Source organism: Ursus maritimus, unplaced genomic scaffold, assembly GCF_017311325.1.
Source record: "Ursus maritimus isolate PB19 unplaced genomic scaffold, ASM1731132v1 scaffold_4, whole genome shotgun sequence".
NCBI lineage: Eukaryota > Metazoa > Chordata > Mammalia > Carnivora > Ursidae > Ursus > Ursus maritimus.
The window spans coordinates 15,528,280-15,551,884 of NW_024426552.1; the positions used below are offsets into that span (position 1 = coordinate 15,528,280).

At 37.7% G+C, this 23,605-nt stretch overlaps 1 protein-coding gene across 10 annotated transcripts in view; it reads right to left on the reverse strand.

Annotated features, from left to right (window-relative positions):
• The window catches only part of N6AMT1 (N-6 adenine-specific DNA methyltransferase 1), a 34,954-nt gene extending 16,470 nt beyond the window's left edge, over positions 1 to 18,484 (reverse strand). For 3 of the 10 annotated variants that reach the window (XR_005832147.1, XM_040621071.1, XM_040621072.1), the window contains exons 1-6: positions 18,221 to 18,484; positions 16,267 to 16,353; positions 15,242 to 15,332; positions 10,342 to 10,425; positions 6,508 to 6,649; positions 5,408 to 5,465 (exon numbers count right to left, since the gene is read on the reverse strand). Coding sequence is in view for 9 of the 10 variants with exons in the window: in XM_040621071.1 (XP_040477005.1) it covers positions 5,408 to 5,465; positions 6,508 to 6,649; positions 10,342 to 10,425; positions 15,242 to 15,332; positions 16,267 to 16,353; positions 18,221 to 18,459 (701 nt within the window). In the remaining variant the exon portion in view is untranslated. Of the gene's footprint in view, positions 1 to 2,643; positions 5,466 to 6,507; positions 6,650 to 10,341; positions 10,426 to 15,241; positions 15,333 to 16,266; positions 16,354 to 18,220 lie in introns of those variants that run through there. The other 7 variants (XM_040621074.1, XM_040621077.1, XM_040621076.1 and 4 more) reach the window with 5 other exon arrangements.
• Between the last annotated feature and the right edge of the window lie 5,121 nt (positions 18,485 to 23,605).

The following is a 23,605-nucleotide window of genomic DNA, read 5'->3' on the forward strand; positions in this document are numbered from 1 at the left end:
CTAGGATAATCTCCCCATCTGAAACCCCTTAATCACATCTGTGACGTTCCTTTTGCCACGTAAAGCCACATTTATAGATTCTAGGGATTAGAACATGGATATCTTGGAGGGCTTATTATTTATCCTACCATACATACATATTAAGTCATTCCTTTGCCTCCTGAACAATACAAAGAATTTAGAACACTTTACCCTGTTGATCAAAATGCCCTATTTATATGCAACTGTTTACTATTTTAGTTATTATTTTCAAGCCAGATAAATCACACTATAATTATTAGTATTTTATATGTTTGTTTGCCTTTATGTACACATTTCCCACTTTATTTGCCATCAGTAATTCTTCCATTTGAGACATTTTTTTTTTTTTTAAGATTTTATTATTTGAGAGAGAGCAAAAGACAACACGAGCTGGGTGATCTGAGCTCATGACCTGAGCTGAAGGCAGATGCTTAACTCACTGAGCCACCCAGGCACCCCCCATTTGAGCCTTCTGGGATGGTTTTCCTTTCCCCTGAAATACATCTTTTATTTATTTATTTGTTATTTTTTAAAAGATTTTATTTACTTATTTGACAGAGAGAGAGCAGGAGCATAGGCAGGGGAACTGGCAGAGAAGAGAGAGCAGACTCCCCGCTGAGTAGGGAGCCTGATGTGGGGCTCGATCCTGGGACCCTGGGATCATGACCTGAGCTGAAGGCAGCCGCTTAACCTACTGAGCCACCCAGGTGCCCCTGAAATACACCTTTCAGAAGTTCCTTTACTGTAGATCTCTTGTTGGTAAACTCCCTCATTTTTATCTACTTTTTAAAGCCTTACTTGTCAGAGTTTTGTTGGAACACAACAGATGGTCCGTTACTCCCAACACTTCCAGGATGTTACTCCACTAGCTTCTGGCTTCCTTTGTTACTGTTTAAGAAATCTGTTGTTACTTTAATTATAGGTCCTTTGTAGCAGTGTTGGCAAACATATTAAAGGGATAAATGGTAAATATTTTGTGGTTTGTGGGCTACGTGGTTTCTGTGGTCTTAGCTGCAACTACTCACCTCTGCCACTGTAGGCCAAAGCAGCCACACACAATACACGGATGAACTGCCAGGGTTGTGCTCCAGTATTTTAGTTACAGAAAACTTTGCCAACCCCTGCTTAACAGTGAGTTGTTCCTTCCCTTTGATCACCTTTTAAGATCTCTTTGTCTTTGATGTTTTGCAATGTCACTACTGTATGTCTAGGTGTGGATTTCCCTTTTTTTTTGTTTGTGCTTCCTGGATCTATCTTCTTTTTAAAAAGTCAATTCTGGAAAAATATTAGCCATTATCTTTCCAAATATTGCCTTTCTTACATTCTTTTTTGGGACTCTCGCTTGTTTTATCCTTCATAATCATTATTGTTCCTTCATATTTTCCTTTTATCTTTTTGGGCAGCACTCTATGAATTTTTTTCAGTTCATTAATTCTCTTTTCGGCTGTTTACCCTGTCCATTGTGGGTTTTGATTTTAGGAATTCTGTTTCTCATTTTTTTAAAAAGTGACTTTTGGGGAACCTGTTTTTATTAAAGCTGAAGATAACTGGTAGGTATGTGTTCAGCTGAATGGATAAGTTTTGATATATTCATACAATGGAAATAATGAGAACATACAGAAGTGAGAATGAATAAATCACTGCTGTACACAAAGGCATGGAAGAGTCTCACAAAAACACTACTGAATGAAAGAATCTAGACACCAAAGGGTATAGACCATATGATTCATTAATACAGGTTCAAAGCAGGAAGACCGTATCTGTAGTATAAGGAATGTAACAGAATTCTAAGACGGCCTGCAAGGTTCATTCCCACTGATGTACCTGCACTGTGTCATGCCCATCCTTTGACTGTGGGTAGGACTTATGAATGACTTGATTTCTCTCTGTAATTAGGCTACATTAAATGGCAATAGTAAAGAAATTTTGCAGTTGTAATTAAGGTCCCTAATCAGTTGAGTTTGGATTAATTAAAAGGAAGATTATACTGGGTGAACTTGACCTAATCAGATGAGCCCTTTCAAAGAGATTCTAGGCCCTCACTGTAGATTTGAAGGTAGAGAAATTCTCCTGCTGGCCATAAAGAAGCAAGCGACCATTCTGTGAACTGCCCGTGGAGGTGATCATGGTACAAAGATCCAAGAGAGGCCTGTAGAAGGTGAGAATTATCCCTAGCCGACAGCCAGAAAACAGTGATTCAGGACCCTGAACCCCAGATGAGATCACAGCCATGACCAACACCTTTACTACAGCCTGGTGAGATTCTAAGCAGTGAATCCAGCTCACTATACCCACACTCCTAACCCAAAAAGACTGTGAGACCATAAATTTGTGCTAACACCAGTAAAGTTAGAGCCGTTAGCTATGCAGGAATGAAAAACTAATACAAACAGCCAGGCAATGGTTTCCCTTGGTGAGTGGGAGGTGATGACTGGGAAGGGAATCTGGTGGAGCTTCTGGAATGCTGGTAATGTTCCATTTCTTGATTTGGGTGTAGTACAAATGGATGCTGACTTCATAAAAATCCATCAAGCTAGACACTTATGACATATAGAATCTATAAGGTATGTTCCACCTCAATACAAAGTTTACATAAAAAGAAAAATGAAAACAGAATGGATATAGGCATTGTATGTATTGTATTATTATATATGCAAAGTAATTTTAGTGTATGTATGAATAACATACTACATCTACACATAGAATGATTTACATTTAGTCATAAGCGTTCCTAACATGGCTATATTTCTCTTAATCGTTTCCTCTTTTCAGTCCTGTCTGAATTTTTCTTTTTTTTTTCGTCCTATTTTAATTTGTATTCCTTTTTCTTTCCAGTATGAGGGAAAAAGGAAACAAAAAGTAAAAGAACTACAGCTAAATTTTGGAATGGAATATTATCACTCCTATGTTTTAAAATACACTGTTTTTTGTTTTGGTAAGCACAAATTAACACTAATGCATTTCCATGTCTCTCTCATTTTTAAAAGTCAACTTCAATTTGTTCTTTCCAGTTTCTTCTTGTGAGCTTTCCTTTATGTTAATCCTTTAAACATGTCAAACATTCCACAATCTGAATATAATAATTCATTCCACTGTTTATATCCCTTAGGTGTCTAATAGTTTTTTTTTGTTTTTGTTCTTGTTTTTTTCTGCTCTCATTATTGTAGCTTCTCGGTGATCAATGGTTTACATTTAATGTTAATTATTTTATGTTAATGTTGCTACCTCACATAGACAGTATGAATTAAATCCTACAACAGAGGGTAGCACAATCTATAATAGTAATAGATTATTACTATTTTTCTTTTCATTCAAGGTACAAGCAGTTTTTTTGCTGCTTCCCTTGGGCTAAGTGATGCGGTTTTACAGGTCCTCTTTCTTCCTGTATTTGATAGCTCGCTCTTAACACAGAGAGCTGAATGAGCACCTCTCCTCCTGAGGGCTCCGGGCCACAGTTACTGACCACCAGGACACAGCATCCCCCTTTCACACTAGCACTGCTTTCTCTTGTTTGCAGAAAGCACGTATTTCCCTGTCTTTAATTACTCTATGAGTCTGCTATGGCCACTAGGACAAAGACCATAGGCTGGGTGGCTTCAACAACAGGAATTTACTTTCTCACAGTTCTGGAGGCTGAAGTCCAAGAGCAAGGTGTCAGCAGGTTGGGTTTCTTCTGCAGTCTCTCCCCTTGGCTTGCAGACGGCTGCCTTCCCACTGCGTCTCATATGGTTTTCATCTGTGTGCAAGCATCCCTGGTTTCTCTGTATGTCCTAATCTCTTCTTGGAAGGAGGCCAGTCAGACTGGATCAGGGCCTCCCTGATAGCCTCCTTTCACCTTCATTACCTCTTTGAGGCCCACCTCCAAATACACTCACCTTGAGGTTTGGACTTCAACATGTGAATTTGGGGGGGGACACAATTTAGTCCATTAACAGCTATGCATGTGAAGTTTGGGGGACTTTAATGTAGCATTTCTACGGTTTTTAATCTCCTATATTGATAGAAGTCTTCTATGCTGATTTTGCAGTGTTTCAAACATTATCTGAAAATATTCAAGACCCCATTCTCCAAAATTATAACTAAAAACCCACAATAAAGTTCTAAATTTTTTTAACCTTTTTTTTTTTTTTTTTTAATTGTAACATTTCAGATGACTGTTTCTGGGAAGGGGAATATATTTACAGATATAAGATTCAAGTAAATACTAATTTTGACATCTTTACTGCTGAAAGCAGTATAAGCAAATTGAAAAAAAGTGTTTGGAAGTCAGATCTGTGTCTGAATGCTGCCATACTTGGCTTTACTCTGTAACTACTGTGCTTCTTTGAACAAGTTATTTGACCTTTCTGGACATCAAAGGAGGGTAATTCCACTCTTTCTGTGCATTGTCCTAAGCATTAACTAAGAATGCGATTTAAAACAATAGTTCTAAGATTTGGTGCATTACCTTAAGGAACACTGGGAAGCACATTTTAAAAGATGCAGTTTTTAGGTCTGTTCAGCAGAGGATTCCACCAGTGTATAGTGGCGCTTAGGAATTTATAATCTTAAAAAGCTTCTCCAGTTGATTCTGAACGTAGCCCAATTAACAATAAATTCTAGACTCCACTCACTCTGATCCTACACATATAGGCCAGAAGAAAACAGAAATATATGATAAAGGATAAAAGGTAGGAAAAACATGACCAGGGAGAAACATGGAGGCAGAAGGCATTCTATATAACAGAAATAGAATGGAGACAATGAGCAAGTGAAAGTAAATTTAAAAAAATTTTTAAACGAAAACCTTTTAAAATTTATACAAGTCATTTGTTATCACTGTGTAAATGCTACCATAAAAGAGTAGAGTTCCCTGTTCCCTCCTGCCATTTAGCTTCTGAGACGTTCCTATGTTCACATACACACCCCCTCTCCACTGGGTTTCAAAATTATACATACAGGATTACACTGTTTTGTAATTTGCTTTTGATTCACTCAATGGTACAATAGGAGCACCTTCAGACCTGACTCGTGTCTGTGGCTGGATACATCACTCATGTTCCGGTTCTATATATAAAATGCAAATAATGTATATTATATATGCATTTACTAGCATTTATGCAACTATTTCTATAGGCTTGATTACCTAGGTAAAAAAGAATGCTGTACCCGCCCCACCTTTTTCTATATAACCAGACAATTTCACTTAATTTCCCTTGTTAACCAAGAAATGACTTCAGTTTCAAATATGCCAAATACATTCAGCTTCCCTCTGTATATATATTCATATATATATTCAATATAATATATATTATCAATATATACATATCCAGCATAATACGCATCACACACTATAACTTAGGACTTAGTGAACTTTAGGATTGAGAGGAGTTCTTGGCCTGCTTGCCTGGAAAGTGCAACAGTCCCTTGTAGACCTCTCGTCATCATTGTTTTCAAAATTTCTTCTAGAATAAAAATTAAGACAAAAGGTAAAATCTAATTAAAATCATCTGGTGAAGAGTGTATGATCACTAAAGTTTAATAAGATGATAAACAGAGACTATTTACAAATTCTACTCATCTGAGAAAACAATGTACACCAAGTAAATTTCTATTAAAATGGACCTCGGTCAAATGGGAGCATTTGCATTTTCAAGGTGTTGTGGAGAATTCTAATCAGACTGAATGGCCTTGCTTTGCAGTGGTGGCTACTCTGGACTCAACAGAAACATTAATTACACTTGTCATTATAGCAAGTAATTCGTTTAGTTGCTTGGCTCCCATCCTGGCCTTCCACACTCCCTTTGGGATGAAAAAAGTCAATGAAAGTAGGGCAAACTGAACAGTGACACTGAACAGTGGAAGTAAATGAAGTAGCCTGTTTCTTTCACGCATACTGAAAAAAGCAGCACCTTCCCTTTTGTAAATAAGTAATACTAAAAAGACTGAATTAAGAAAATGGAGTTACAAACAAAGCAACACTTAGTATCATGATGTGATTTGAGGGGCAAAGGATGTAAGGTGTAAGATGAAAATTAAGCTTGTGTACTGAAAGAGAAGAAAGATTATGGTCAATCTAGTTATGGAGTCATCTGAAGACCAAGATCTAAAAATCCAAACCATGAGCTAGCTTTCATAACAAACTTCACATGAACTAAAGAGTACATAGCAGAATTGTCAAGGGCATGAAGACTACAGTGTGGAGAGAAAATTCATGATATTCAGAGTGAAGTGTTAAAAGAAGAAATTACAGATTTTGTGTTTGAGTATTAGTTTATCAATTAGGAGAAACACTGTTCTCTCCCTTTAAAAAAATAGTACTTTCTAAAACCAGAAAAAACTCTATCTTGAAAATCTCTCTATTCTTTCAATATGAATGTTATGTTTGTGTGAGCTGTCGTCAGTGATTATATTTATAGTATTTCAGGTTACTTTATAGTCTTTAACACTATTAACTTTAGATTTCAGCAAAGTTAAGTGGTTAAAAGATAAAGTGGTCTGCATTACCTGGATTGTTTTCTTTAATGGTAACTAGATAGAATAATCCTCTAGGTGACAGAAGATCTGGAGCCAGTGGGAACAATCGGTCCATGACTTCCCGACCATTTCTGCCACCAGCCCAAGCTGCTTCTACTCCGTGACTTCCTACCTGTGACCATTTAAAGAAGACTGTTTTGTTTCAAGTTACATTCAGAATCACACACAGAATCTTTCTGACAAGTAACATTCACCAAACAAGTGTATACTTTGTATTTTACTGCTGTCCAGGAGGCAGAAAAGTTGAATCTGAGCCCCACCATTTCCTAGCCCTGTGACCTCATGTAAGTTTGTCATTTTTGTGAGTTAGTTTCCTCCCTTATCTGTAAAATCAGAAAAATAATAGTTTCAACTGTAAAAGTAGAAAAACAGTAACAAATTAACTTTTTCCATTGCTAGGAATAACAGGGAAAATATATGTGAAGTTTGAAAACATTGCTCTGCACGTATCAAGTGCTTAGTAATAGTTGTTACTCTTTATGCAATGTTTATATTGAGAGAGAGAGGTGATTCTTAATACAGAACGATTAGGAAGAAACTAAAAGGAAGATCTTGCATTATAAGATCTACTTTGCAGGAAGTTAGTTTCAACATGTCCCGCTGCATCTGGCTCTCTTCTAAAGTGTGAATCGTACAGACCTTTTTAAGGAACCCAGTTAATATATGAAGGCTCGCCAAAGCATTTTTTCCCGTAACAATCTATCATAGAAGCAAAACCCATGAGAGTTCAGATGGTATTAAAAATCTTTAGATTCTTATCATTGTATATTGTTTTCAAAACTAAAGAATATTTTGAAGAAACCTTTCAAAAACAATTAACAATTATTTTCTTTCTATATCCTTCAATGGTTTTATCCATATTTTAGTTTAAATTGTATACAACCATGCCTACTGCTTTTACTCATTTAAATGGTATATATTTCTCCATTAAAGTAAATTTCCTTATACCTATAACTGTGTGTGTGTGTGTGTGTGTGTATAATTTTACAAATAAGGGAAATACATTCATATACCTGCTTTAAAAAAAGCTGCACTTTCCCCTTTTACTGTTTTGCTTGTTTGCTCCTTCCCCATCTCACACACATACACATACACATGTTTTTTCTTGTTTGTCCATGTTTTACAAAGACAGGATTATATTCTATATTTTTACCCTGTATCTTGCTTTTCTTACTCAACAATACCTTAAGATGAGCTCTTCATGTGATCAGGTATGGTTCTGATTTACTCTTCTAATGGCTACCTAAGATTTTATAATGGAAAAGTATCTCATCTTATGTAGCTACTGATGAGCATCCAATGCATTCATTTGCTTAAATTTCTTGTTTCTAATTTTTTAAAAGATTTATTTGTTTTAGAGAGAGAGAGAGAGCAAGGGAACAGAGAAGGAGTAGAGGGAGATAATATCCAAGCAGCCTCCTGCTGAGCACGGAGTCCTATGCGGGGCTCAATCGCATGACCCATGACATCAAGACTGGAGCCGAAACCAAGAGTCGGACGCTTAACCAACTAAGCCACCAGGTGCCCCTTCTTGTATCTCACTTAAATTATTCCCATATCTATCATAAACTTCTCAGTACAATTTTCCACAAAGTAAATTATGTTGGGAAATTTATCAGTTCCTCTGTTTTCTGTCAAGACGTTCCTCCTACAGACTTCCCTTTCCTGGCATTCCTAGAATTACTTCTTTTTCTTTTTCTGGGGCTCCTGCCTTCCTCTTCCTTGGTTTACCCCCTTATTTGGGTGGAGCCCGTTCTGTGGATGTTTCATCAGATAAAGTGGTCTGTGGACACAGTGCATGGTGATAAGCCTGTCTCTCATTATTCTCTTCCACAATGGACTAGGACCCCTCTGTGCTAGACCCTGTTTATATGTCTCCCCAGGCATACTCAGCCAGGTTTATCTGCTTACATTAGAAATGCCCCTACGGAAGGGTCTCCTGGCACCAAGCACATTCTTATAGACCAGAGAGGGAGGCTTTCCATCTTCACAGGGAGGGGTCCTGTTTGGTGGTCTGCTGTTTGCCTGCTACCTGAGCCTTGCTGTGCCTGCTTGTGATCTTTCACAGCTCACAGGCACAAGCCAGAAGTACCTACCCTCATGTTTCTAGATAGACTGGTAAGTATAGCCACAATTTTTTATATGCACAAACTCCCATTATTATTTTTATATTATGTCTCCTGGAAGTAACCTCTAAATCTCTTATCTTTTGCCTTCATGATTTCCTTCTTTTTATCTTCATGCTCTGTGCACTGAAATCTTTTGTTTGGTTTCCAGAACACTGATACAGGTCTTGACAGAGACCAGAGTCTCTTTTAATTCATTTCCTAATATTTTATTTTGTAAAACATGTTTTTAAGCTCAGGGAAGTCTTCACTGTCCTGCGCTTTGATTCTGCCCTCCAGCTAACTGCTCAACTCACAGGAATTATCACACTAGCTCTCGCTGCTGGGACTGGGGACTGTGAAAGAGCTCGAGGTCCTGCCTACTCTCAATCATCTCCCTGTCCCAGAAGCTGTAAGGCTCAGGAGAAGCAAGTACATAGCTTAGTAGTTAGTGGGGATATGGGAGAAAGGAAGCCCATTTGTGTCCCCATGTTCCCAGAATCTCTTCTTCATTCTAGTCTTGCCAGAAGTTTGTACACCTGATAGACCATGATTTACTTAACTGCATCCCCTCTGTTCATATTGTCATCATAAATAAACATGCAATAAACATATTGTTGTGAATGTCAACTTTTATTCTACTGTTGAATGATTTTCTTTCTTTTTTTAAAAAAGATTTATTTATGTTTTTGTCAGAGAGAGAGAAAGAACGAGAGAGCACACAAGCAGCAGGCAGAGGGAGAAGCAGGCTCCCCACTGAGCAAGGAGCCTGACGTGGGACTTGATCCCAGGGTCCTGGGATCATGACTCGAGCCACAGGCAGAGGCTCAACTGAGACTGAGCCACCCAGGCATCCCCTGAATGATTTTCTTAAATTATATCTCAAGGACTGAAATTATTGGACTGAAACATTTTTATCACTCTTGATATATATTCACATAGTCCTTTCCTAAAGAGTTGTATTAAGTTGCATTGTCCTCAACCTCTGTTCACCTTGTCACAACGACTTTTGTTCTCATAGGAGTTCCTATGTCAGAGGGGCAGCAGGTTCTTAGCCGCTTAGCTGCCCTTAGTAGCAACAGCAGCTACACAGACTTTTCCCATGTTGGTAGAGGAGAACGTAATGTTATCAGCCTGGCCAGAGAACGATTCATCGATGAATAAAACAGGATCATGAATAATTCAAGGAAAGCTAGCCTTAGTTCATTATTAAACTTTGTCTGCCTTGACTATTCTCTCTTTACATTGGGATATGACTTATCTCTTCATTATTGAGATTTTCCAAATCATATATTTCAAGATGTTTCTTTTCCCTACCTGAAATAACAATCACCCGCCCATACCTGTGAGAGGAGGCAATTGTTGACTTTCAGAAAGAATTCCTATAATGAATTTAAGGATGATTAAAAATAGTTTTGCAAATTTGCCATTCATGATAAAGGACACACACATACACAAATTTAAACATATGGCCTGATTTCAATGGGAATTTTAAGGATGAATATCGGTCACCGTATTTCCATTAGTTTGAGATTCCTTTCCTACGCCTACCAACATACTTAATTATTGACAATTATGAGTCATATCAGAGCAGTTTGTGTTAATCAGCAGCTGACTAATATCATATCATGAAGTTCGTTTGATTTTACAAAGAAAATAGCTGAAAATATTAATAATTAAATTTTGTTACATGTCTTACCTCTTCAGGTGGAGTCACTACATAGGGGGGATTAAACACCAGAAGATCAACTTTCTCCTTCAATCTTGGTAGTAAGCCTTTGACCTAAAAGTTTCAATAGTCAGAATTTTAAGCTGGACTCAGAATTAAAATAGATAAATAAATAAATCTTTAAAAATACCTTCTTCCCATGTTTTTAGAAAACAATGTGTTAGACAGCAAAAACTGTAGACAGAGATAGAGATAAATATTTTTACATTTTCATTCAGATACAGTTTATATGCATTTCCCTAAAAACAGGAAATTAAACTATTAATCAGAATGAACATAAAGTTTTCAAAAAGCCTGTATTTTTTGACAGCTCAGATGTTTACACTCCAGGTTCACTTTTAGAAGATTAAATACGGAAGCAGGCTCTCCTGTGTTCTATACAGATACACACAGGCTCTAAAGCTGTTGCTCTAACTTAAACATTAATTTTCTGTAACCAAGAGAAATGTTTTATGAGATGACAAAAAACATCAGAAGATTTATATATAAATATAAATATATATATAATATATATATAAATATATGCACAAATACGTGTATATATATGTGCTTTCTACTTTAATTACTCATAAATGTAGTGGCTGGAACAATTAGCTATCAAAGAAAGGACTGAAAAAAGTGGAAGAGACACTGAAAAGCTCAGTTGTTTGACATTTTGTACATCTTTCAACCACTGGGTCCAATTTTCTGTGGAACCACGACAAAAATGTCTTTTTAAACCAAGTGCTTTTCGGGCACAATGCCATTTAAAGTATTCCTTTGATCCCTCTGATGACTGAATTACATGCCTCCTCACAAGACCGCTTCTGGTCATGTCACCCTGCACTGTCACAGGCATAGTAAAGTAAAAACACCATATCTGGATGGTTTCTCATCCCTAAAGCCATTTCCTTCAATTACCACTTTGTATAGACTCTTGCCCATGAATTCTGAGTCTGTTTCTTTTCTTTCTTTCTTTTTAGATTTAAATGGACCTTTTTTGGTTAAATAAATTTGCTCTAAAGGGATATCAGTATTACCTTCTGGAAACAGAAATGACTACAAGGATAAATGTGATATAAATTAAAAAAAATTATGGTTATAGTTACTGCTGCCAGTCTGAGAGTGACCCAAGCCATCTGTCTCTTTGTTAAAGAGACATTTGCAGAGGCACCTGGGTGGCTCAGTTGGTTCAGTGTCTGCCTTCAGCTCAGGTCATGATCTCAGGGTCCTGGGATCAAACCCCACATCGGGCTCCCTGCTCAGCGGGGGGCCTGCTTGTCCCTCTCCCTCTCCTGACCTGCTCATGCTCTCTCACAGTCCCTCTGTCTCTCAAACAAATAATAAATAAATACAATCTTTAAGAGAAAAAAAAAAGTGACATTTGCAAGTGTTTAAAAAGTGTTAAAACTCAGACCTTCTCCCAGATGTAATCAAAATGGCTGAAGGAGAATTAGAGAGGAAAGAGCTTTTACATTATGTGATTCAAATTTAATACTCGGTGATACCACCTCTGTACTGGGCACATCACTGGGCTACTTATGCATGGCGTGAAACACTGCCTTACAACTTCCATTTATCCAGGTTTCTAAAAGCAATTCTATGTTTGTCATCTTAATAAGCCTGTTAACTATATAGTTCAAAGAGAACACATAAATAGTATCTTTGAGGAGATGTTACAGAGATGTTACAGAGATGTTTAAAGAGTGAAAAGTAACATTTTTGAGGGAAGTGACTCAGGTGTACCCTTGTCTGAAAGTAGGAAGATGACTAGTGCATCTGCTGTTCCTTCCAGTAGTGATATTGCAGTGAGGAAATACATTTGAAATAATCAAAAGCTTTATTTTCTTTTTCTTTTTTTTAAAGAAACTTTTTTTTTTTAAGATTTTATTTATTTATTCAACAGAGATAAAGACAGCCAGCGAGAGAGGGAACACAAGCAGGGGGAGTGGGAGAGGAAGAAGCAGGCTCCTAGCAGAGGAGCCTGATGTGGGGCTCGATCCCATAACGCCGGGATCACGCCCTGAGCGAAAGGCAGATGCTCAACCGCCATGCCACCCAGGCGCCCCCAAAAGCTTTATTTTCAATTACATAAAGCAATTAAGTTTCTCACATTGTGAAAAAAAAGTCCAGAAGGTAATTTTCCAGAAATGTTGGGTAAGGAAACTAGAAAACAATTTGCTTTGTAATTGTTTATAATGGCTTTGAGGTACTATATACTAATAATCATTGCAGTACTGGATTTTAAAAAAAGGAAAAAATTAATATTAAAACATGGAAAATGATATAGTTTAAAAAGAAAAATGGATTTTAATTAGAAAGTCATTGTAGACTGGATATAAGGTCTAATCACACACATCTCTCACCCATCCATATTCAGCTTTTGGGTGGTCTCAGAGCATTAGAACAGATCCGAGAACTGGGAAGCAAGCAAAAAAGGCCTCTGATAAGAAGTTTTAAATCGATATAGCAAAATGTACTTTATGCATATGAGAGGCTCTTATTCAGAGGCCCTGAACTCTTAGTTTAAATACAAGTTTAACTAAATCACTTGTTTGGTATTCTAGCACAGAGCATATGGAAAGAGAGAGCGGAAATACCACCAACAGGTAACGGTAATAAATAAGACAACGTAAAGCAAGTGAAAAGAGAGACAAAGAGGAGAGGAAATAAAAATCACTGCAGGCTCTAGCTACTCAGTGTAAAGGCAGAAAGCGCTGAATAAGCCTCATTATCACAGCTAGCACAGAACAGTAACTAATGTTCATATGAATGACCCTGAATCGATCAAAGGTAAAGTTATGTTTACTTGGTTTTAGGAATGTAAGAAAAAGCATATGACATAACTGAAAAAGTCTTTTTTTTTTTTTTTTAAAGATTTTATTTATTTATTTAACACAGATAGAGACAGCCAGCGAGAGAGGGAACACAACCAGGGGGAGTGGGAGAGGAAGAAGCAGGCTCTCAATAGGAGCCTGATGTGGGGCTCGATCCCATAACGCCGGGATCACGCCCTGAGCCAAAGGCAGACGCTTAACCGCTGTGCCACCCAGGCGCCCCCTGAAAAAGTCTTTTTTCTAAAACTAAAAAAGAAGCAAAATGAAAGTGCTCCTTTGTAAACAGGTAAGCTCAGTTATGGTTTTGTATCATGGCTGCGGTAATCTATGCCCAGCGTGCTGAATACAAACACTTTTGTAAGTGGATCATAATACCTATGGTAATGCCTACTTCTTCCTTCTTTCTTTGTCAGCACTCAGCGTCACAGTCACCTTGAACCACTGAAAGAGCTGACTCTGGCACGAACTACCATGAGCCACGTCCTGAAACAGCTGTGAGACCTCTAGATTTACAGTCCCAAGGTCTGGGCTTAAATTCTGTATTTATCACTTTCTTAGTTATGTGACTTTAAAAAAATGAACCTCACCTCAGTTTCTACCTCTGTTAAAAAAAAAAAGATACTCTGAATTTCTTATATCTCTAAAATTTTATTATTATACCAAAAACATATATTTAACACTAATCACGGACACATTAAAGAAACAAATTAAAATTTTAAAGGGCAAAACCACCACGGTGATCCCACGTAAATCACCTGAGTACTTTCTTGATAATCTAGTTTTTAATAGCAATAACAAGTTCTACTAATAGGTAAGAATTTCTTACACATTTGGCTTAATTCCTTCTAAGCTGAAAAATCATTTGTGAGTTTAAAAAAGCAGAAAAGCTAAGCACTCTTACCATTTAAGAATAACAGAGGTCAAGAAGCACAGAAAGCATTTTTATTTCTTATCCCTACCTAGTACATGCTGTTATGATTTTTTGCTTACAAAAAAGCACTCCTAACAACAAAAATCCAAAATTATCCAAGTCTTACTAATTAAAATAATAAAGGAAAACTGTGACTGGAAAATGTATGTGTAACTTAAAATAAAATGATGATTCTGTAATTGTGATGTGCTGTTTTTACCTGCCCAGGCCTCATTCCCCTCTTTCTTCTGATTTTATCTCCTTGATCTCTATTGGTTAAGCTCTACCTTCTCTCATTCTCAATCCATGTGGCTTGGGTAGGGCTTATCCCAATGCAGCTGCCGGGGTGTGACTATGACTCAGGCCTAAACCAGTCATCTCTATATTTCAATCCCCTTTGGCCATAGTGAGAGATTGAGAGATGGCATATGATCCAAGATGATCTAAGCAATATGCGTTTTGGGGCTAGTCAGACTACCTGAATAGAAAGAGTTTCTTTCCATGGAGGGGTGACGGAGGTGTTTGCTGAGAAATAAGATACCGACATGCAAGTATCTTCTTACCATGAAGGGAAAGACTATCTAGAAATAGAGCCAATAAAGAGAGAAGTTCAGAGCTTAAGAAAAAGATGGCTGTCATATCATTTGAGTTCCTGGAGCCAGCTGTGCCTGAAGCCACACACTCTCTTTACTTAAGCCAGTCTGAACTGGATTCTTTGTCACTTCTGACCAAAAGATGACTGATCCTTCCAAGACAGTAGAAATTTCCTTTGAATTTTGGACAAGGTGAATTACATCAGTCAAGAATTTACTTTGTAAATTATACTATTTAGTGGACTAAAAATTAATTAACCACTCAAGTTTCTTTGACCTAATCATCTTAACCTTACTTGTTTTTTTTTTTTTTAAAGAGTTTTTATTTATTTGACAGAGATAGAGATAGCCAGCAAGAGAGGGAACACAAGCAGGGGGGGTGGGAGGAAGAAACAGGCTTCCAGCGGAGGAGCCTGATGTGGGGCTTGATCCCAGAACGCTGGTACCACGCCCTGAGCCAAAGGCAGACGCTTAACGACTGAGCCACCCAGGCGCCCTTCTTAACCTTATTTGAAAAGGAAACTATTATTGGACAAGGATGAACAGCTCACCAAGTCTGTGATTACTGGCTGAATGTGGACTTTGTTACAGTGTGCTGTCTCCAGAGTGCAAGCTGCTGCCTCAGGGTTGATGTCAGTGCACCTAGAAACAGAAAAGAAAGAAAACTGTATCTGACGACCATGAGGCAAATCTATTACTGAAAAATTAGAAAATGTTCCACTACTTTAGAAAAAAATTAAAATGCTTTAATAATGGTGAAGAAAAAAGAGCAAAGATTTGTTATATTAATGGAAAAGATTGTTATATTGATATAATGTGCAAGAGTAGAAAAACACACATACGTGCATACACATCTGAGGGAATTTATTAAATTATGAATCCAATGAATACTGTGCCACCACAAAAACTTAAAAGGAATTTTTGAAAAATCATGTTACAATATTAAATGAAAAACATAGGAAATGGGAAAAAAAGAAACACACTTGGACCATGTGTGGTAGAACCGGAAGTGATTTTTATTTTCTTCTTTAAACTTTCCATATTCTCAAATTTTCTTAAAAAATTTAAGTAACTTTTAGGGGTGCCTGGGTGGCACAGCGGTTAAGCGTCTGCCTTCGGCTCAGGGCGTGATCCCGGCGTTATGGGATCGAGCCCCACATCGGGCTCCTCCGCTATGAGCCTGCTTCTTCCTCTCCCACTCCCCCTGCCTGTGTTCCCTCTCTCGCTGGCTGTCTCTATCTCTGTCGAATAAATAAATAAAATCTTAAAAAAAAAAAAAAAAAATTTAAGTAACTTTTAATTTTTCCTGGTAATCAGGCTATTTACCCCCAAAATTTCAAATTTAGAAATACCCTAAAATAATTTTGTTGCTTCTATAATTATGCAGTATGATGGAACAGTTTTGCACATGCAATTATAATTTTTAGGGAAGAATAATTTACAATCTAAGTCCTCACTACACTTAAGTAGACCCTTTCAGATATATATTATTTATTTACAAAAATGATTTCATTCAAGCAGTCATAACCCTAGTGAATTTCTTAGTGGAAGATGTGGATGAATTTGATATACTTACATGTACAAAGCTTGAGGACCTATCATGGAGGCTAGGAATGCAGATACCACTCCAGACCCTGACCCTACTTCAAGGCATATTTCCACCCTAAAAAAAACAAAATAAATATGGTTTGGTAGGATAAAAATAGACACCACAGAAAAGGACTCTCAATCTACTTCTATTGTGTATTTCTTTGCATCACTTGTCCCCAAATATGAAAATATAAAAGAAATTTATAAACACACTCATTTCTGACAACCACTTCGTGCTTTTATTACCGTTTAACTCAAAATTGTTTGGGGTGTGTAATTTAAGTCCATAAAATAGATGGCTTTCAATTAATTTCTATAAAACATTACATAAAAACTATGGAATAAGGTTGAGGATTGAAAATACCAATATGAAAAGTGGCAATGCTTCTCACAAGGAGCTCCTAGTTTAGTACTTCCCCACAATGATAGGGTTAGTATTATTACATTCTTTATTTATGAAAGATGCTTTCTCTGTCATTTAAAAGTATGTAACATTCACAAATCCATTAGCATATCCTAGGGAAAAAAATTCCCCCTTTCTTTTAATAGATTTAGAGCAGCAAAGAAATTCCTTATTTGTACAGCTGTACACTGAACTGGGAAAAGATCAGAGTATCTGATCTTAGAATGTTAGTAGTAACTTTAAAATGCTTTTGAATAAATTCTTTCTTATACTGTACTTTATCCTTCAATTAAATTTATTTCTCTGCCTATAATCTACATATGCATCAAAAGCACCAATTATCTCCATCACAGAACTAGGTTTGATGGGTTTTAGGAAGTCTCTCTGGCAACTAACTCCTCAAACAACTATCCAAAAACAAACTCTAGCACCTTCTAATTTTTGCAATCAGTCCACATTATCTGACAAAACTTTATTATTCGGTGGGAAGTCTGCTGAATCTTACCAGGAGGCTTTTATTTGAAAATAACTATCCTGCTTTCATAAACAGAATTCCAAGACCAGAAATAAACCAACTTTATAACAAAATCAGCTCCTTTCGCAGCATACTTTGCAATGCAATTTGTGCTTTGTAAATCTTTCTGGGACATCTTGAGACTAAAAGACAAATTATAAAAATCAGTACTGTACCATTCTATATTCCAGTAAATCCCAAAGTTCCATCGTTTACAACGAAAAGCTAGTTTAATAAGAGTTGGGGCTTTTTATATATGGAAAAATCTGACAAGGTTTAAGAGAGATAAACACAATATAGAAATATAGATCTATGAAGCCTGACAGCTGTTTCATCTTGAGAAAACCAATTTCGATCTCGATCTTCAAATAAATCTAATTACTCAAATTCCTTTCATTAAAAAATTACAATGTAGGTATTCTTTTAATGTCATTTAAAATTTATGGGGGCACTTCAACAAGTCAATTTTATTATTTATAAAGTGCTACGGAAAATTCCATAGGCTGCTAGTTATGTAGCTATTTAAAATTATAAGTCAAATGAAAAATTACGTTCTGCAGTCGCACTAGCCACAATTAAAGGATTCGGTAGCCACACGTGGCTAACTGGCTATTGGTACAGGGCAGAGTATGCTGTTCAGTGGGTTTAAAAATACTTCACGCCAGGATTTCACAACCTCATTTCATTTTTGTGCCCTTCAGTTGCTAAAGGGTGCTTTTGTGTACTGAGTAAATTAAATACGACGCAGCTTTTAATATTTACTAAAAATTTAATATTAATTAGCAATATTTTCGGAATATTTGGTTTTTGAACTTGTTATAATATCGCTGCTCTCAGGGGCTTGTGTTCTTGAGACTAATAGCTGAAAGGAAAAGACACACACTGGCGTGGCAAGGAGCTATGTAGCTCCTGCGACCAAAACAACACGAAAGTAGATAGATCCCTGGCCCGCTCATTACAGGTATCTACAGGAAAATCGTCTGTAACGGCGTGCTGGTGTCAATGTTCGCCAAGGATGCTGACCCTCTTGGGGCAGACAGCATCCCTCCTTTCCTTGGCTCTCCCTTCGCCGCCGCCTCTCCAGGACGCCCGAGCCCTCTCCCGCGGAGACCCTCGCCCTCCTCGCACCCCGTCAGCTCGGCCGCTGCCGCCTCGAGCGCGTCCAGCAGCAGGAACGTATCCTCCGCGGGCTCATACACATTGCTGAAGGCGCCGCGGCCCACGTGCCCATGCAGCGGTGTGCGGAAGCTTGGAGCCGCCATCTTCCGCCTCTCCGCCCCACGCGCATGCGCCAAAATTGCGCGTGCGCAGGCCCGGCAGTCGGGGACAGGGTAGAGGGGCGGGGCGCCGGAGGCGGAGAGACGAATCCGGGCTTGTTATTTTAAGAGTTTGTCAGTAAATGCTCTTGGAATTTCTAAGTCTACAACAGTTATATAATCTGCAACTGCCGACATTTGCTTTCTTATTTCGAATATTTAAATTTATTTCATTTTGTAGATTAGCACTTGGTGCAGGGCATCCTCGATTGTTTTTGACTAAGGGGAGTGGTTTTTTTCTTTATTCTACATTTAAAAGTTTTCTATTTCTTGTTTGCAGAAAATTGAAAAAATATATAACGGTTACTAAATTTTACTTTTTTTTTTTTACATCAACTGGGCTTTTAGCTTTGAGCCTTAAGATTAAGATTTTTTTCTCATTTAATATTTTACTGTACTATATTATAAAAATTGCTTTCCCGATGTTAAATCATGAAGGGACTCTTTTTATAAGCCTCACTCAAGCAAGATGATTTTTCTATTAATACCCTGCTGAATTTGGAATGCTAATAATCTAGCTCTGTTTTGATTATGCTATCACAGGATGAGTTAGGACATTGTTTCCGGAACATTTGGTAGAACTCACCCATAAAATTGGATGGATTTAGTGCTTTTTTTTTAGTGGACAGTTCTCTGCTGTTTTGGGGCATTTTCTATAGGTTATTAGACTATTCAGGCATTTGCATTCTTTTTGAGTCAATTTTTGAAATTTCCCAATGAAACATTTTTACAGCTAGTTTTAAAAATTTGAGTAATAAAAATACAGAAAAGTACTTAGATTCCATTTTTTAAAACCCTGAGTACCAACCACCCAGAATTGACAATTAATAGTCCTTTCTCATATTTCCTTAAGAGTTTTAATTTTATTTTAAAAATACATATACTATATATTATTATTTAATATGTAACTTAAATATAACAAATATTATTATTTATTGATTCTATTATTATTTAGTGATTTTATGTGACTATGGAGACTCACAAACCAAAAATCTGCAGGGCTAATTTCCCATCCTTAAAAGAATTTTTACATATAAGAACTAACATATTGCAGATGAAGTGGATGTTCTTTCCGTATTCACCTTCAGTTCCATTTTGTAAACCTTTCTCCAACTTGCCTTCTCTCATGAATTTAGCGTGTATCCCTCCAATCAATGTTTTTATGCTTTTACATTCAGATGTTCATGAGCAGCATATGGTTAGTATGTTTTCAAATTTGTTTCACTGGTAATAGGTTGGACAAACTGTTCTTTCCATTTCTTTTTCACTGAAAATTTTCACTCTGTGTTTTCATATATATAAAGTTAGTTTATCCCTTTTCATTGTCAGATAGTGTTATATGAAAATATAAAATATCCTATCTGGAATGGATAAGTATCTATTGGTAAACATTTAATCCTCTCTGGATTTTCACTATTATAAACAACATTGTAATTAACTTCCTCCAACATGGTTTTTTCTGCTCCTGTACAAGTTTCCTGGGATTCAAGCCAGAATGGATTAGCAGTGTTGTCTACACATTCTCAATTTTACTCAACATTTTCAAATTTCCAAATTTCTTTCCAAACTAATTGTACTTAGTTGGTGGCAGATTTAATATTTGATTTAATATTATTAGACTTATTTTTAAAATTTATTTTAAATTGAATTGGCCTGATTGTGATTGAGTTTAGGCATGTGTTCATATGTTCTTCATTTGAATTTCTTCCTTTGTGAACTGTCTGTTCATTATTGCTTATTTTTTACTCTTTAATTTCATTTTTATTTTCATCAAAGTTGATACATGCATAATTTAATGGGCCAAGTAGTGCTACATGATTTATTATGAAAAACAGTCCAGTCTAGTAGTACACCAATATCCAATTTCTCATGTCTCATTCTCCAGAGATGACCATTTTCAACTTTTAGCTGTTTCTTTGGCATTTGTCCATGTCTCAATGTACCCAACTTATTAACGATATTACTTCATTTCTCAATTTTCCCATGATCTGTTGAGTTCCCATGATAGAGGGTAAAGTTCACATGACAGAAGGCAAGAATTTGATTCTCTGCTGCCAATAAACCAAAATAATTACCAGGCCCCCTCTCCCTATCTTCCCAATATGGTTATATTGTAATTTATTTGTTTATTTTTTCATTATTCTGTCTATAGAAATGCTACCTGGAACGGATTTCTGTATTATACCCGTATTTTTTTTCCTTGCACAACTCTTTGCTTTTCCTTGAAGTTAATAATCATATGGTATATTACTTTCCCAAGTCTGCCATAATAAATTACCACAAACTGGATGGTTTAAAACAACAGAAATGTATTCTCTCAGTTCTGGAGGACAGAAGTCTGAAATCATGGTGGCGGAAGGGCCATGCTGCCTATGAAGGCTCTAGGGGAGAATCCTTCCTTGCCTCTTCTAGCCTCTGGTGGTTGGCAGCAATCCCTGGCCTTCTTTGGCTTGCAGTGGCAGCGTAACTCCCATTTCTGTCCTGGTCTTCATGTGGACTTCTTTCCCATGTGTCTTTTCTTCCTCCAAACCTCCTTCCTTAAAAGGACACCAGTCACGGGGTTTCGGGCTCACCCTAATCCAGTGTGACCTCATTTTAACTTGATTACATTTGCAGAGACACTATTTGCAAATAAAACACACACACACACACACACACAAATGGGGTGGGGTGGGGGAGAGTTAAGGATTTCAGCATATCTTTATGGGGAATGTGATTGAACCCACAACACCTAGTAATAACTGCTTTTCCATTTGCATAGTTTTCTATATACCACAGTTCAGCCTCAAAGTCTTTTGTAATTGTTTACCCCCTGCCTGCTCTCCACCTCATCCCAATACATTTAAAGACATTGAGCATTCTGGTTATTTCTGTCTATTTAGGCACCAGTGTATGTCTCTGGGATTCATTTCTGGCTTCTGTTTCTTCAGCTTTATCCTCAGGCTAGCCCTCGCTCTGGCACCAGGATGCCTGTGTCTTACAGCCTCACACCATAAATTCAGCAGCAGAGTCTTTTTCCATTGCTTGCACTAAACCCCTATCATTCACTCCTTATTATTGGCCCGAAATGCTCATGCTTGAATTGCTCCTGTGGCCAGGTAGAGGAAGTGATTTCCTTGCACCTGTCTGGGGGCCTGGAGGGACGCCTCATCAGCCCAAGAGCCAGATGGCCAGAATGTTACCCCAAGAGCAAAGTCGTGATGCTGATATGGGTGTCTACTACATGGAAGCGTCTCGCAGATGGTTGGTGATAACTTTCCTCTGGTTTGCTATTGCCTTTTTGTTTTGTTTGCAATATTTTTTACTATGCAGATATTTAAAAACGATTAAATCTGGTTTTTTTTTCTGATTTTTGTGCTGTGCTTAGGAAATGCTCTCGAAAAAAAGTTTATTTTCTGGTTTCAAAGTATAGACTTCACTCTATTAATGGGATCTACCTTACTAGCTAGGTCGTTAGATTTTTTTTTTTAAGACTTTATTTATTCATTTGTCAGAGAGAGAGAGCGCACACAGCAGGGGGAGCTGTAGGCAGAAGCCTTATTCCCCAAGTTCTCCAGGAGACAGTATCTGGGAGGGAAAGGTAAGGAGGGTAGGGTAAAGGGAGAAGTTGAGCTGTGTTGCAGTTGTTAACAAACGCCTCAGCTGACTGTTCAGGGGATGACCCGTCAGATTGTTCTGAATCCAAGCAAGGGGACCTGTGTGCCTCTGGGGGAAGGACATAAACTTGGGCAAAGCAATTCTCTTTCCCAAGGGTAATTCCTGGAGAGAGACTTGGTGGTGAGCTGTCAGCCGCCAACAGGTGGAAGAGTGAGTGGGTCCCTGGCAGGGATCTGGGTGGTGGACCACAGCACCCATTACACCATCTCCAACATTCTGAGTGAAATTTAGGCTTCCAGCTAGCATATCCTCTCTTCAGTTGAATAGTTTCTGCTTTTTGTCTTATCTATTAAGATTTTTATTTGGTAAGCATTTTCTTTTTTCTAATCGGGGGTCTTAAAAACAATCTTTTGTTTCAAGGATGCAGTATCCATTCTCTTTCTGTGGTTTTCAATGATACTGTTTTCAAAGTTTCCATTTGTTTGCTGCAAAAATTCTCATTTAGTGACGTTTCCTTTGTTCTTTAGCTTGTATGTTACTCTTTCAGGGTGTTTGCTTGCTTTAGATGTTTACTTTCTGCTTGCATGGCTATCTTTGTAGCTGAGGCTGGGTCAGCCTGTGTGGGAAGGTAGTATGTACACCACAGTCAGCCACAGGGATTGTAGAAGAGGGGGTGTTTACTACCAGACAGGGCATCCTAATAAACTTCTCTTAGGGAAGTAGAGCTCCCTCCTCCTCCTGAGCTTGGCCTCTGGCCCAACATTTACATCAAATACTCCAGCCTATCTTTGTTCTCTACTCGAGGTGGGAGGTGATGAAATCAGCCACCCTATGTTTCCTCCATGAGTCCTTCCAATAACTTGTGTCCACAGCCTCAACACTTGGAGTTCTTCTAGAATTGCTCTTGGCTTTCGTTTGACAGTTACATGCTTTCTACTCTTTTCTGGTCCCTTCCGTCTTTCTTCTAAAATACCTTGCTGAAATATCGAGGCTGAAACCCTCAGAACTACATTTTTTTAGATTCCCTTGAAGCTCTCATTTTGGAAGTGATGTAGGTTCCACCGATCATTTATGACAAGGGAATTTTAGAAGGCGAACAGAACACTCTGAAGCAGAGGCTGACTTCTGTTGTCTCTGTTATTTTGGCTGGCAAGCCGAGTTGTAAAGGAGCTTGATTTTTCTGCTACAATGGTGGCAGGAGTCTCAGTGTTAGGGCTCTAGTCTCATAGGTGTTGAGAGACAGGGCACATCTTTATTTTGCTGCTGTGGATGGTGGCATAGGTGGCCTGTGTCTGGCCAGAAGCTGCAGCTAATTCCTTCTGGCAGTGCCAGAAGTTCAGTTCTACAATGTGGCTGTAAGAGGTGCTCCTGGAAGTTCTTCAGACCTCTCAACAACGATGATACCCATGAGATAGCCTGTAATAAATTCCTTTTAGCTTACTAGAGTGGATTTTGTATGCAGTAAAACCCTCACTGATACATGGGGATTCCTGGC